This window comes from Mus pahari, chromosome 10, assembly GCF_900095145.1.
Source record: "Mus pahari chromosome 10, PAHARI_EIJ_v1.1, whole genome shotgun sequence".
NCBI classification, from domain to species: domain Eukaryota; kingdom Metazoa; phylum Chordata; class Mammalia; order Rodentia; family Muridae; genus Mus; species Mus pahari.
The window spans coordinates 83,979,755-83,995,817 of record NC_034599.1 but is presented as its reverse complement, the minus strand read 5'-3'; the positions used below and the strand labels follow the sequence as shown (position 1 = coordinate 83,995,817).

General features: G+C 47.2%; 1 protein-coding gene across 2 annotated transcripts in view; it reads right to left on the bottom strand.

Moving 5' to 3' along the window:
• The window catches only part of Rasgrf1 (Ras protein specific guanine nucleotide releasing factor 1), a 110,293-nt gene that overhangs the window by 65,781 nt on the left and 28,449 nt on the right, over nucleotides 1–16,063 (bottom strand). The window contains exons 3-5 of one of the 2 annotated variants that reach the window (XM_021206938.2): nucleotides 13,453–13,606; nucleotides 7,309–7,404; nucleotides 4,210–4,463 (exon numbers count right to left, since the gene is read on the bottom strand). In XM_021206938.2, coding sequence (XP_021062597.1) covers nucleotides 4,210–4,463; nucleotides 7,309–7,404; nucleotides 13,453–13,606 — 504 coding nt within the window. The remainder of the gene's footprint in view (nucleotides 1–4,209; nucleotides 4,464–7,308; nucleotides 7,405–13,452; nucleotides 13,607–16,063) is intronic. The other variant, XM_021206939.2, reaches the window with a different exon arrangement.

Genomic DNA, 16,063 nt, shown 5'->3' with positions numbered 1-16,063 from the left:
CCCTGGCTGTCCTGGAACTCACTCTGTAGACCAGGCTGGTCTCAAACTCAGAAATCCACCTGCCTCTGCCTCCTAAGTGCTGGGACTAAAGGCGTGCATCACCATTGCCTGGCCATTTTCTCATATTTTAAAGTTACTCTGTAGATAGTGGGGAAAGCTACCGCCATTTGGATGATAAACTAACTGGATTTTGGACTCACTGCTGGGTTCCCATTGATGGTGACCTCCAGCTTATCCAGCACAGCTACTCCTCCACCATCTGCTTCTCCTCTCACTGAACAGCAGCTTGAGCTAGCCAGCCCCTAACCGTCATGTTATGGATTCTGTGCTCTGCTCTCAGTGACACCTGCCTCTCTATCATCTCTGCCTAGACTATTGCTGGTGGGCTCCTCAGCGGTCCTCTGCTTCCACACTCGCCCTCAGATCACCTTCTCTCTTAATGCAGCAATAAATCCTGAACATCTGAGCTGACTTAGAGTGGCCTTAGCTTGCCCTATCCCCCCACCCCCTGCAGTCTGTCTTATATTCTTTCTCATTTCGCTTCAGCCTCTCTGCCTTTATTCCTGTCCACTGTGCTCAGGCTTCTCTTGTCTCAGTTTTTGCATAGGCCATCCTCTTGGCACATACTGACATTTTTGGTTGGGAGGAGGAGAGCAGGGGAGAAGAGGAAGCGGGAGGGGGGAGAGTGTAGTAGCATCTACATGCAAGTGTACCTTAAAATTACTTCAGATTTATTTATTTTATTTTAGGTGTATGAATGTCTTGCTTGCATGTATGTCTGGGCACAACATGCATGTCTGGTGCCCATGGAGGTCAGAAGAGGGCATTGGATGCTTGGAACTGGAGCTATGGTAGTGAGCCACCCTGTCGGTGCTGGGAACTGAGTGTGGGCCCTCTGCAAGAGCAAGCAAATGCTCTTAATCGCTGAGCTATCTCTCCAGCCTCAAGTATGCCTTTTTTTTTTTTTTTTAATCGACTTTTGATTAGAATAATCGGAAGGCTTTCCATTTTATTCAGTTCTGTCAGTGTAGGTAAAAATGATTGATTTCTCTTTCAGTTCTGTCGGTTTAAGTAAAAATGATTGATTCTTTGAAAATGCTAAGTTTATTGCGACTCTTTAAGGAGAGCACACAGCATAGGGTTTCTAAAAGCTCTGTGCTGTGACCTGCCAACACAGAGACAGGCACCAGACCAGATGTTGGTCTCTCCATATCCAAACCTCGCGAAGATAAAGGCAGAGATTGGGTTCTGGTGTGTAGCATCCTCATTGCACTCGGCGTCAGAGGTTAGCAGCTGCGGCCTGTGGGACGCGCACAACACACCCCATCTCAGGTGACTTTCACATCTTTGAGGTTATTGTTTTAAGACAGAATCTCACTATGTACTTAAGGATACTCCAGCCTGGCCTTTGCATCTTCAGTGCTGGCATTAGAGGTTTGTGCCACCACATGTAGAAATTTTTTTTTTTTTACACTGTAAATGGTTGGGGGGAAGAACTCTCAAACAGATATTTTGTGACATGTGAAAATTATATGAAGTTAGTGTGTATAAATAAAATTAATTGGAATGCAGCCAACCCCTGTGTTCGTGTCTCTGTTACTGCTTAGTTGCCATGGGGAATGTAGGCACCACAAACTCTAAAATATTGATTTTTAAATTATTTTTTTAAATTTATTTATTATTATTTTCTTTATTTACATTTCAAATGCTATCCCGAAAGTTCCCTATACCCCACCCCCGCCCCTGCTCCCCTACCCACCCACTCCCACTACTTGGCCCTGGCCTTCCCCTGTGCTGGGTCATATAAAGTTTACAAGACCAAGGGGCCTCTCTTCCCAACGATGGCTGATTAGGCTTAAATTATTTTTTTTTTTAGCGAATAGCAATGACATTTTACGTATCATTGTACTTCGCTCAGGCTTGTCCCTCCACTACCCTCCTGTTCCTTCTCCTGCCTCCTACTGTAAAATAAAAATACTTCTATGTAGCCCTTTCCAGATAAGTTCTGCTGGCCCATGTATGGGTGGTATCCCAGGAATTATGCAGTGTGTAGCTTAAGGTCCTGTCCTATCCCTCTGGAAAGATCTAGACACTAAAGAGATCCTCGTTTGGGTTTTCGAGGCAGCTCAGTGGGTCAAGCACTTGCCGCACCAGTATGCAACTCTGCATTTGGATCTCCAGGACCCATGTGGAACCTGGTGTGGTGACATATGTCAGCAATCTCAGCTCTGGGAAAGCAGACAAGAGGATCATTGGTGCTTGCTGGTCAATGATTATAGCCAAATTAGTGAGATCTGGGTTTTCTGAGAGATCTTATTCTAGAAAACAAGGGGCAAACAAATCTAATGTGGAAAGAGATTGAAGGAGACGCCCAGTGCTGACCATTTGGCCTCTCCATGGACACATGAGCGCACACTCACACATACACAAAAGAAATCAATGTTCAAATGTAGTGAGGGCTACTGCAGAGAGGCACTCTATGAATATACAGAAGGGAATATTGGCTAATAGCTATCAAGAGGTCTAGGGGCTGGTGAGGGATAGAACATCCAAGGGAACCAATGGGGAGAGTGCATTAGTTCATTTGAGATCTGCTTACCTCCCTCCTTCTTCAGTGACCAGGAAGGGGCATGACCAAGGCAGGACCAAAGAGGCCAGAGTGGGGCCAGAGCAGGGCAGATGCAGGCCTGTCTACACTGCTAGTTATGGTGGCTTAGGCGTTCACCCCTGCCCACTCCCTAGATCTTTCAGACATGACAAATGGATTGTGGCATTTCCTTCCACGGACTTCCTCATTGGCCCAAACCAAGGCTTCAGGCAGTCACTCACTATCAATCAACAGAGTGAGCATCAGGACACAGACATCCCCTGTCACCAGGTGGAGGAGCGCCTTAGCACAACTGTGGCTTCCAGCTCTCAGTGCCCGGCATGGCTTTTATTAAAAGGAAACCGTTCAAGTCTGTAAGCAGACCAAGCTGGCCACTCAGAGCCTGCCGCTGCCACTGCTTAGGTGAAGGAGCTTTCCAAGGTATGAGAAGCATGCAATTAACACCCTTGGTGACACTGCCTACCTGGAGGAGAGAGGTCTCCTTCTTCTCTAGGACCCTTTTACTGAGCACCAGTAAATTAAATCACTAAATTGACATCAGGTTTCTAAAGTGGCCATCCACTTCCTCTCGAAAGCAATGTAGCTGGGCAGAACCCTGTGCAGAGCTGCTCTCTGGTAAACCGGTAAACCGGCAGGCAGGCAGCTTCACTCTTCACATGTGCTGCCCAGAGTCCTTCCCTCCCCACAGTTGAGGTGGAAGGCAGGCAGGGTCAGGCTCAGGAAGCTGATCCCCAAGGCATTTATGGTAGGAGGAGGGTGGGGCTCACATAGTGGAACAGACTTCAGATAGGGGAGACATTTGGAGCCCTGTGCTGGAATCTATGCTAACGAGGAGCATGGAGCCAAGGAGAGAAGCCTGGCTCATCTTTCCTACTTCACTCTGGGACACCTCTTTTCCACATGCTTCTGTCCAGTGAGGCTCTTATCACAAGAACCTCTCTGGAGTCAAGCTTGCTGCTAAGCTCTTAAACTCCCCCACCCCCCCAAACCATGAGTGCGAACAAGCTGTCTTTCTTTTTCTTTTCTTTTTTTCCCCTCCACAGTTCTGTGAACAAAACCGAGGGTCTCCCATATACCAGGCAAGTGTTCTTCATCTGAGCTGTATTTCCAACCATTTTTTTTAAAAAGTAAAGGACTCAGCTTCAGGTATTTTGTTATTGCATCATGAAATAGACGAAGACAATTCGTAACGGTTAAGTACGGAAAGTAGAGTTTCTCACTGGTAGTGGTATTGGTACCTTGGGGTAGAATAGTTCCCGTGTGTTACAGAATGTTTGGGCATATCCATGACCCTTGCCCACACATGTTAGTAGCAACCTTCTATAAGTTTTTTGCAGTTAAAATCGTCATTGTTAACGCTCTTACCATGGCCAAAATGCTTTAGATTTAGACTACGCCTGCCTTAGTCTATACTCCCATGTCAGGCTCTGAAACTGTTTGGTCAGACTACTTTGAATTATTCCCTTCCTCCTTGGGACTCAGGTTCCTCAGCTGCCCTTGGTGGAAAACACCTGTGGGTTTGTAGTAGGATTCGGCTCAACAACATTTGGCAACCGATGCCTCCCACCTTTGTTGTCCCCCTCCCCCCCCCCCTCGCTTACCTGTTCAGAAAGATACTGCTGACGTCGTCGTGTGTTATAGGGGGTTTCTTAGAGCTGGCGGCCATGCGCAGTGGGCGCAGGAAGTTGTTGACAAGGATGTGTAGCTGCTGCACGTACTCAGCCTCCGCCTCCAGCATGCTGAATACCACCTGGTTCCTCTTGCGCATGCTGTCCGCGTGGGGAGACCGGATGTAGTCCTGGATGATGTTCTTCCACTTTCGACGGCACAGCCATCCCCGAAGGAAGCTCTGAACCTGGTAAAGAAGAGGTTAGTGTCAGTTACTCTTGTTCTTAAAAGCTGTGAGCACACCAGGGGCAAGGGACCAGGGGTTGGTCATCCTTGCTGCTGGGAGTATAGGGAGAAGAGCTGATATGTAGGGCAGGCCTGGCTCCGCTGCCTGTGGGATGCTGAGCATGCTCCATGGGTCCTCAGACAATTTTCCCAGCTGTGAAGCAGGGATCAGGAACATCGCTGTATGGACTAGACAGCAAGTTAGAAACATGAGTTTTAGGGCCTGCTCCAGCCTGCTGCGTTTTAACAAATTCCCCGATTGCTCTGGAAGGGAGAAAGGAGGAAAAGTGGGCTCAAGTCTCCACACAGGGTTAGCTTGGGAAGGGTTGCTAGGCAGTGCCTGCCGTGGTTGCAGTCTTGTCTAATGACTCTTCTGAGAGCCCAGGGGTTTCAATTAAAGTTTGTCTGCAGAAGGTAATGATCAAAATGAACAGACCAGGGCAAATTTGTGCATCTCCAGCTCTTTAGTGGCTTCTGAGCCCTAGCACCAGGCTGGAGCTAGCCTCACTTTCCCACTGAGTTGGAAGAGGCTCCAGCCTGGTGCTAGGGCTCAGAAACCCTTATCAAATGCTGCAAGGAGAAAGAACTGCCCTAAGTCGAGGTGTGGGCTGGGGTGTTTAGGGGTCAAGCAGAGCCAGCTATCCCTGCCTTGGTGGGACCTGGTGTCAAAACTCCATGTTTGCCTGTGATCAATGTGATCATTACCTTCTGCAGACAAGCTTTAATTGAAACCCCTGGGCTGAAATCCACCCCTATTTATGTCTCTTGGGGATTTAAAGCCCCCTCTTTTGCACAAAGGCCTCCCGGTCCTTAGAGGAAGATCTGTACTGGAGGCTCACTTGCTGCCCATGCCCATGGCCTTCCAGTAGAGATCCCCATATGCTGGCCGCAGTCTCTGTGTCCCTCCCTATGTGTGAGCTGTGCACGGCCAAGCAGCCCCGAGAGTGTAGGAGGTAGATGACCCTGGTTTAGAAGCCTGTGCAGCTGAGGACCACTCGTGTGTGTGTGTGTGTGTGTGTGTGTGTGTGTGTGTGTGTGCGCGCGCGCGCGCACTTGTGTCTTTATGTGTGTGTCTGGACCTGTATCTTTGTGTGTTTGTGCATTGTTAGGGTTTCTATTGCTATGATGAAACACCATGACCAAAGCAACCTGGGAGCCAAAGGGTTAATTTTGCTTGCATATCATTATCCACTGAAGAAAGTCAAGGCAGGGTCTTAAAACAGGGAAGCAACCTAGAGGTAGGAGCTGATGCAGAGGCCATGGAGGAAGGCTACTTAATGGCTCACTTCTCGTGGTTGCTCAATGGGCGGGGCCCTCAATCACTGATTAATAAAATGTCCTATAGGATTGCCTACTGCCCACTCTTATCTATAGGATTGCCTACTGCCCACTCTTATGGAAGCATTTTCTCATTTGAGACCTTCCTGATGACTCTAGCTTGTGTCAAGATCATATAAAACTAGTCAGTAAATGAAGGTGTGTCCAATTGTATCTGTCTTTGTGTGTGTGTTTGTATGAGTATGCCTGTGTATATGTATATATATGTGTGTGTGTGTTATATATCTATGTGTATATGACATATGTCTGCACATATATGTCTGTGAGTGTGATGTGTGGTTGTGTGTATATATGTGTATGTATACATCTGAATGTGTCTTGTGTGTGTGTGTCTGTTTCTGTGTGCACACATGTTGTATGTGTAGTATGTATGTTTATGTGTGTCTGTGTTCTCTGTATGTGTTTCTGTGTGTATCTGTATGTGTGTCCATGCACATGCATGAGTGACCCTTTTCTAACAAGAGGAAACTTTGTCTAGTTTGCAGGAAGAACCCCGTGTCACACAGACCAGAAATTCCAACTATATCCTGCCACAGGCCACATCCAGCTCTCTCGGTGTGTGCGTGTGTGTGTGTGTGTGTGTGTGTGTGTGGTGTTCAGGGCATGCATATTTTCCCATTTATATTTGCTGCTAGTGCTTTAAGAGCTAAACACTTCATGCAGAAATCTGGATATCTAGTTTCTCACAAATAGAAATGGCAGCATTCATTAGCCACTTTCTATGTGCCAGATGCTATTCTGGGGATCTTGATGCAGATTAAGTGGATCCTGAGTAAAAGCCTCTGAGATTCGATTATCATCTCCATTCTCATATCTGGGGAAGCCGAGCCACAGAGAGGCCAGGTAACCTGTCAAAGCTGACACAGCTAGATATGGACAGGAGGATATTCAAACCCTGGCACCAGTTCCCGAGTCCATTAGGGTAAACCATCGCCCTTGTCTTGAGTCTGACAAGATGAAAATATAGCCAGGCTCCTTCTCTGTGCTGTGACACCAGGGGGTGTCCCATGGTATTGTTATCATCCTGGCCATTGGGCAGGTCCCTGACACTTTATGAGAATATGTTTTCCCTTGGGAACTCTAATAGAGCCAAAGCAGAGGCTGACTGTGGGGGTCTCATGAAGGCCAGCTTCCTGCTGAGCCCTGCTGGGGAGTGGGCACTTGTGAGGTGTGTGTGTGTGTGTGTGTGTGTGTGTGTGTGACAGTGAGTAACAAGTGACTATGGAAAGGTTCCTGGGGATTTGGTGAGGCAGTATGGCACTTAGAGGAAAATGCTTACAGGAGACTTCCTAGACCTTGGTTCTGGCCCCATCCCCTCCTTCATCTCCTTTGTCTCTGTACAATGGGCTAGATCACCCTCTCTCACAGTGGCTCTTGATTCCATCTCTGGGATGAAGTGACTGGGTGAGTGGCATGCCAGTGGACAGTGGGATGGCAGGTGGACACGGGCAGCCAGGGGTAGTACAGACCTTCTTAATTTTCTTGATGTCACTGTCCTCATCATCAGCAGAAGCGGCCTTGTTGCTGGATTGAACACGGTCATTGTCCTTGATCAGGTTTGTAATCTGCAACAGAATCATACCTAGGTCAGTAGTGGGCAAGAGGCAATGGTGGCACCCAAGGCTTGACTCATCTGCCACAGGAGTTGACACTGTCGTGTGCTGAGTCCCTTAGGGCCATCAGAATGTGGACAAGGCCCTTCCATGTCTGAGGCATTGTCTATAACCCAGTCTATGATTCTTTCAAACCACAAATCAGTTTTATTTTACTTTGGTAAGATATATAGGAAGATAAAATTTACCAAGGGATTTTTTTTCATGGGTAGTTTCGTATATGCATGTGGTATGTGCATGCATGTGCAGGCAAATATACACTTGTATGTTCCTACATATGGAGACCTGTGTTTTTTCCTCAATTGCTCTTCAACTTTAATTTTGAGACAAGGTCTCAATGAACCTGAAGCTCATCAATTCTGCTAGGACGGTTTGCTAATGAGCTTCAAGGATTGTCACCCTTTCTCTCAAGGGATTACAGGCAGGTACTGTTATTGGGTTCTGGGAATTCGAACTGAGGTCCTTGTGCTTGCATGGAAGGAACTTTTCCGACTGAGTCAACTACTTAGCACCCACCACCATTCTTTTAAACTAAGGCTTGTTTATGTATTTGTTTGTGTGTATGCCTCTGTGTGTGTGTGTGTGTGTGTGTGTGTAGTCAGAAGTCAACGTTCAAGAGTCAGTATGCTATTTCCACTTCTACTTTCTCTGGAGAACTATGTCCATTACACAGTAAAGTCTACTTTTGACAGCTAGTGTGCTACCGTGCACACCTGTAAACTTTACACTATGGAGTTACTTGGTATTTTGCCTAGCATTGCAACCTCGGGGTTTGTCCGTTGTCAGAATCTTCTTCATACACGTCTCTGCTGTCCTCCCACATTTCCCCTGGCCCTTCCAGCTCTTTCTCTCCCTTCTCCCAGACAGTCCCCCTCTCTGCCTTTGCATCCTAGTACCCATTACCTTCTTTCATCCTGGCTCCTTAAGAACACATCTTCCCCTTTCATGATCCCACTTTCGCGTTTCATGATTGACACAATACACATACAGGAACACACACACCACACACACACACACACACACACACACACACACAATCGATTCTAGTTTCCACCTATGAGAAAACATGCAGTATGTGCCTGATTCTGGCTTATTTCATTTAATGCAGAGATACCCAGTTCCATTCATTTCTTATAAACATCATCATTTTATGTTTCTTTATGGCTGCATAAAGGTTCACATTGTGTTACATATTAGATTTTCTTTATGAATCCATCTGCTGACTCTACATCCTAGCTATTGTGAATATCAGCAGCAATGAATGTGTATGTACGAGTGTCTCTGTGGTAGGCAACACTCACCTGTTGGACTGTCCTTTATCTTTCTGACAAAAACACATGGGGGAATAAATCAGATCAGAGCAGGGGCTCAGAGTGGGACTCTGTTGGTTGGTCTCTCTCTTTTCTGGGTTACCCTGAAGTGCTTCCTGGGATCAAAGTTCTCTTTGGAGCTTAACTACTCATCCAGAAAGCTAATGTAGGAGCTGACATGACTTAAAACAAGCTCCGATTGTCTTATTTGTGGATCATAGAGAATCAGGACCAAGGGCTGGTATCTAGGAGCAGGACATTATAAGTCTGTCTGAGACCGTGCCTGTGGACAGGCCATACGAGTGGTCATCTCATACCAGCGCACATTCACATAGTAAAAAGAAAGAACTTTCTCGGGAAGAAAAGCCACCCGTTTCCTCTCCCTGCTTTGGTGAGAGTTCTATGGAAAGTGACTGGAAGTGGTCTCATTCATTACAGAGCCTGGTGGCTAGCACAGGACCCAGCATGCAACACACCCTTGTTAGCTACAAAAAAAAAAAGGTAACTGAATTAAAAGCTGATTAGAGCAGTGGCGGCCGCACAAGTCCCAAGCACAGGAAGCTATAGTAGTCACCGAGCCCGTCTAAAAGGCAGAGGCTCGGGGGATAGACATGGTTGCTGGCAGGCTGGTCCCTCCTCAGAACAGGAGGCTGTGCCCTCAAGGCCACTTGCTGAACCTCAGGATGAATGGCTCTTAAAAAATGAAACCTTAAAGCCTTTGAAAGTGGAGTGAGCAGTTGTAGGCTTTCCACTCCTAGGCTGCTAAAATTACCCTGGCTGGCCTTCACTGGGAGAGTGTCTGAAAACATCTAACTGGGACATTCAGTGGAGAGACCTGCTTCCCTGCCCGCCCCCTCTTTTTGTTGGTCTTTCCACTACTTCCTTATATTTTCTCCTCAGCCCTCAAGCTTAGAACATGGATGTGTTGAAATAAAAGGCCAATTCTTTGGCTGGCAGTCTAAAGGCTATGGTGTACACACACACACACACACACACACACACACACACACACACACACACACAGGGTGGTGGTAATGGTTTTTGTTGGGGGCTAGTCTATATTTAAAAACCAACCATGGAGGCTGGAGAGCTGGTGCAGTGAGAGGAACTGGGTTCAGTTTCCTGCACCCACAAGGTGACTTATGACCTTCTAAAATGTCAATATCTGGGGACCTGATGCTCTCTTTTGGCTTCTTTGGGAACCATTCATGTATAAACTGCACAGACAAACATGTAGGCAGCACTCATATATATATATAAATATAAAAATTTAAAACAGCAAAGAAAACTTACAGTTCACTTCTCAGAGACAGACCTGAAAATAGTGCTATGATGCTCAGCGCCCTAACAGTCTTAGGGACTAGAATGCTTTTTTACATTCATTTTTATTTATTTGCGCATGTGGTATGTGTATGCATGCGTGCACGTGTGTGTGTGTGTGTGTGTGTGTGTGTGTGTGTGTGTAGAAATCAAAGGACAACTTCCAGCAGTCATTCCTTCTACCATGTGACTGGGGACTTGAACTTGTAAGGCTTAATAGCAAAAGTCTTTATCCCGGGATCCTGGAGGTTTTATTTAAGGATCAGTCTGGGACCCAGCTCAGGGGACTTAGGAACCTGGGATGTTGTAGAAGTCTTAGGCTGTGGCCTGCGGTAACTCAGCTTTCTCCTTCTTGTTTCCCTTTGGTCTCCTCCAAGCCCATATGTTTCCTTTGTGCCCACCCCATCTGAAGATCTTAATACTCTGCAAGTGTTGTGCTCTGTGACAGGCAGTGGAGCAGCTGGGGTTCCAGATGTATACTATCACCTGGAAGCTGAGACAAGAGGTTCATGGGGCCAGTCTGAGCTACATAGTGACATTGTCTTAAAAACAAAAACAAAAACAAAAACAAAATCAAGTCCAATAAGGCACAGCTAGAACAGTGGTATGTATCTACTGTCCCAAACAGGCCATTCAGTTGGAAGCATTGTCCTAAATTTCCACCAAATGGGCCTTTGCTACCATTACACAGACAGGCACAGGCACAGGCACAGGCACAGGCACAGGCACAGGCACAGGCACAGGCACAAGCATACATGACCTGCATTCTGCTCCTTGTCCCCCAGGAGGCTCTATCCTTAACAACCTGTGCCTCCTCTGGCTTACAAACCAATGAAAGCTTTGAAGGCCAAGTACAACCTGAGTTTATACCCTCTGGCTTTCAAACACCCTCTCAGGACTAGGGCTCCCACAACCCCACTGTGGCCACTGTTCACACTCTTACACAGCCGACTGGAAAGGCAGACATCTCCATATCCTAGTGCCTTCCAGAGCACCCACTAACCAAGCCCTCACAAGCTCATGCCAGGCAAGAGAGCTGAGTGGTAGAAGAGACTGCTCCGCCCCCACGGGGTTTCTCCCAGACTGTTGGAATCACACACGGGGAGCTGGTGTGTCTATTGCATTGTGTTGGGCTTGAGGAATGCGCCTGAGCAGACACACTGGCTGCTCGCATGCTAGCCAGAAGCCCCGTGACGAGGTAACTGTCCTTGACAGGATTTGGCCAGGTGGGAAACATGCGCATGGAGGAGGCATGGGGAAGAAGCAAAAATGTGCTAGGGGGTAGGACAGTTCTGGGCTCGGGGTGGGGGGCTGGATGGTGCTAGGTGATTGCACGGTTGGGATCTGCGCGAGAGGGTGAGGTCTGCGGTGGCTCAGAGTAGATCTTTCATGAGTAAGCGAATGACTGCCATCCCACTACTCTTCACCAGAGTTAGTAATTAGGTAATATAGCCATAATCTTTCCCTGGTCTCTGCCTCTCTCTGTCTCTGTCTGTCTGTCTGTCTCTGTCTGTCTCTGTCTCTCTGTCTCTGTCTGTCTGTCTCTATCTGTCTCTGNCTCTCTGTCTCTGTCTGTCTGTCTGTCTGTCTGTCTCTGTCTGTCTCTGTCTGTCTGTCTGTCTCTGTCTCTCTGTCTCTCTGCCTCTGTCTCTTTCCCTGTCTTTGTCTCACTGTCTCTCTGTGTCTTTGTGTGTGTATATGAGTATGTATATGTAAATGTGTGTGTTTATGTGTGTGTGTGTGTGTGTGTGTGTGTGTGCATGCATTCACTCTGTTTGGATTCAGGGAGCCGTGTTGTGTATATGTGTGTGTGTTTATGTATGTGTGTGTGTGTGTGTGTGTGTGTGCATGCATGCATGCATTCACTCTGTTTGGATTCAGGGAGCCCTGTTGGGTTATCATAGATCTCAGAGCTTCTCTCCAGAGTAGGATGGAGCCCAGAATGAGCCAGGAGTGTTAGAAAGAGGACAATTTTGGGCCAACCTTTGGAAGACTGCCAGAGGCTCTCTGTACTGAGTAGAAAGTCTAACAGATGGATTGAAGCCTGTGTTCCAGTTCCAGGTCTGTCACTTCTGTGTGTGCTTAGACTAGAAACCTGAGGTCTCTGAGCCCGATCCCTTATGGCTTATTCTACTTTTGTTTGTTTGATTTTTGTTTCTCTGTGTATCCCTGGCCATCCTGGAACCCTCGCTGTAGACCTAGCTGGTCTCAGACTCAGAAATTAAACCTGCCTCTGCCCCCTTAGTGCTGGGATTAAAGGTATATGCCACCACTGCCCAGCTTATCCTATTGGAATGACACTGGGGGCTGATGAAAGGGGTATGGCTGAAGCTTCATTGTAGGGTTCGAGATGGGTCAGATATGGGACTCCAGTTGAATGTGTTGCAAGTTGATGTTAGTATTGGCATAGAGCTTTGGTGCTGCTAGACAAGGTGGGGTTGGTGGCTCTGGGTCTCTGAACTTTCTGTACAGGGATGGAAGGCACTGGGATACAGCTATCAGAGGGAGTTCCATATGCACAACAGCCCCTGTACTCAGGGCTTCTATCTATGTCACTGATACCTGCAGGGTCTTCATCCTTTTCTGTTGGGATTACATGTTTTGAGGGAAGCCTGACAGGATCAGGGAACAGAGTTTGGGGACTGCAGGCCTGGATCACACGAACTCTCACCTCTCACTCGACTCTGCTTCCTTAGGTGGGGTTTTGGCTGTCTGCTTTCCACATCCTGGTATCAAGGATGCCACATGGGCTTCTGGGAAGGGTGCCCGAGAGCTTGTGCTTTCAGGAGTTAACGGCATCTCTCAGCATGGTATCTAAATGTAGGTTCACATTCAGAAGCTCTGGGCTGGCTCAAAGCCTTGGTTAACCATGAGTGGCTATGCCCTATCAGGTATTTACAGGATTGGTGCCCACATAAGGAAGGCTTGAGCCCACATCATCAGGGGCACAGCTTAGAAGCTTGTGATTTGCCATTTGACACTTGTGTATCTGGTGTAGGCAATAATGGCCTATGGGTAATAGTGTACCTCCAGAGTCTGAAGTTGACAGTGGTGATGGTTCATGTATCCTCACACAGTCTAATAGCTTGTTTTTATGCAACCCTTATCATATGGCTAGGTCATAGCAATGACTCTGCATTATAGGAAACAATCCAGAAACAGAGAAGTGAGGGACACACTCCAAGTGGCATCTGGTAAGCACAGAGGTAGGATGCCGATCAGCTCTGAATGCAGGACCATCCTGTTCTCCTCCCACCACCACATCCTAAGCTTGGAGGCTTGGTTGGGATTGAGCCTGTCCATCCCCGCCCCCGCCCCCACCCCATCCTCGGAATCTGAAAATGGATATAGTTTGGGAACCCCAGCTTACAGTTACCTCCGTCTTCAGGCGCTCGATCTCAACCTCACCGTCCTCAAGCTGCTGGCGCAGCTGTTTAGCCACAGTCTTCTCTGTCTCCACTACCTGCAGCAGGTGCAAGTACTTCTGCATGAGCGCCTCGTGCTCTGTAGCCAGTATCTTGTAGCTTTGGACAGAGAAGCATACCAGGTGAGATGCTGCCCACTGTCTCCGGGCCCACCCCACTGCTGGTTGCTTTATTAGCCTGGCTCTCTTTGTTATACTCTTTTTTTTTATCTGTCTCTCTGTGCCTTTGTCTCTCTGTAACACACACACACACACACACACACACACACACACACACACAAAACACTCCTGGGACTCTAGGTAGATTTGCATTTTGAAACACCCCCCCCCCCAAGTCCACCCTCCTTAGCCTACTTTTGGGATTCATCTGAAATGCCACCTCCCAGAAACCTTGATGGACTCCAGGGATCTTTTTTCAGCATCTAGTACCATGGTAACGGCGGGTAGATATACCATACACCTAAAAAGTAGTTAGTAGACACTTGCAGCATGCAAGGGTGCATGCATCAGGCCTCGTGGGATATACAGAAGACAAGTAGGTACACACATTTCATTGAGTGGTGCCTGAAGACACTGCACAGGATAGAGAAATGTCAAATGGTGAGACGCGGGCTCTTAGTGTACACCACTGAGGCAGGGGGCAGCAACAAGGACTTGTGGTCAGGCAAGATTTCTAGTAGGTTCTAGGTGATACAACCCCAAGTTGGAGCTGAGGCTTCTGACTCCAAACCTCGTTCCTTGGGTACATACTCACTGCAGGACAGCCCTGGGTAGGGGGCTTGAGTCAGCAGTAACGGATAACAAGGTGAGATGGTTAGGTGGCACCAGATCAGAGAGAGTCCCAAAGGACAGGGGGGGAAAAGGGAGAAGATGACTTGGAAAGTGGGTAAATTAATATGTGGTGCTTAGAAGGACAGTGGCAGAGGAGGAATGGTGGTAAGCAGTGGCTTGCCTAATGTTGGGTCCCGCCAGCCTCCACTGGCAACTCCGTCTAAGCATTGTATTGCGCCCCTTACAGACACGTTAAGAGTTGCTCCCTGGAATCCTGGATACAGAGTCCTCGGACCGCCCACTGTCAACGCCCACTCGTCGCCCGGACCAACCACCACTGATGTCACCGCCCTCTCATTGGACCCGCCTTCTGGACACAGCTCCACTGAGGATCGGACCCATTGGGACATTAAGCCATTGTGACTGAGAGACACTCAGCAGAGACAATGGGACATGCGGGAGAGGGTTGGGTTCTCCCGCATGTAATTAATAAATAGTATTCTTTCTTGTAGCTCATCTCTATTTTCAGGAAGCTTAGCTCTGCAGTACAAACCCACCCCAAGGTGTTTTCTGCCCACGCAGACAAGGCGCCTGTAGCGTGACGCAGAAAAACACTACAAGTGGCACCCACGTAGCTGTAGAGACTTAAGCTTCAGGCACTGGTGGAGCTCCAAGTGTGCGTGAGTATGTACGGGTACACCCCAGGATTAAAAAGGTAGACGCACAAAATTTATTTGAGGATGAAGTGTTTAACCCGACACCTCATTTTCTCAGTGGGCAGTGCACTGGGATGAGACTTTTCAGGCGTATTTGTCCGCAGTCCAAATTTTACTATTTGGCCTACTGCATACAATCATTTTTACATATAATTGACAATCATCCTAAAAATAAAAATTGCCTTTATGCGTGCATTTGTATGCATACACCCCTTTTTACTGTATTTCATTTACTACAAAGAGATGCTTTTATTTCTAGGTACTGCAAAACTTTTAAAAACTTTTCCTTTTAACAAGAAAGGGAAAAAATATCCCTGTACACATTATTTAAATCTCAATTGTTATATGGCTAATCCTAAACAGCTACCCTTATGGGGTAGAGAAAAGCTTGTGTTTTCTCCACAGAATGCTACAAAGTATGACAACTTTCAAAAGGTCTGTATGCNAAGCTGAACTGTGAGTTACCTAAGTATCGGTGGGTAAAATAAAACTGATTTAGAGTTAAATCTTAGATTGGTCTAGCTTCCCCCACACACCTGGGGCTATGGTCTAAACTGAGACTTGCTAAATTGCAACCAATTGAAGTACTAGCAGAGTTGTTATAGCTGGCCCTCCCAAAAAAGTTGTTATCCTGTTCTTATTCAACTGTTTGGCTTTTCTCTCAGGCAGGTCAGCTACACCCAGACTGGACAGAGTACTACAAGTGCCATCTGGATTCACCTCACTACAGGAGCCGTGACAACTCTTCAGCATCTAAACATTAATTCGTGGTTTGGTCTTAAATAGTACTGGCGTCAGGGCAAAATGCATTTTTCCCAAAATCTGTTAAAGCAAGACTCCCCAAATCAGGTTTTCCTAATTGAGGATTTACTAAAGGATCCCTAGTGGTAAAATTAAATTCTGACTGGCCTTACACCGGATTTCTCCCTCAAGCTACTCCTGGGCAGGTCAATAGGACACAAATATATTTCCTTGTGCCAGTCCAAAAAATTTAAAATATTAAATAAAAGAGATGCAGATGTTGGGTCCCGCCCGCCTCCACTGGCAACTCCGTCTAAGCATTGTATTGC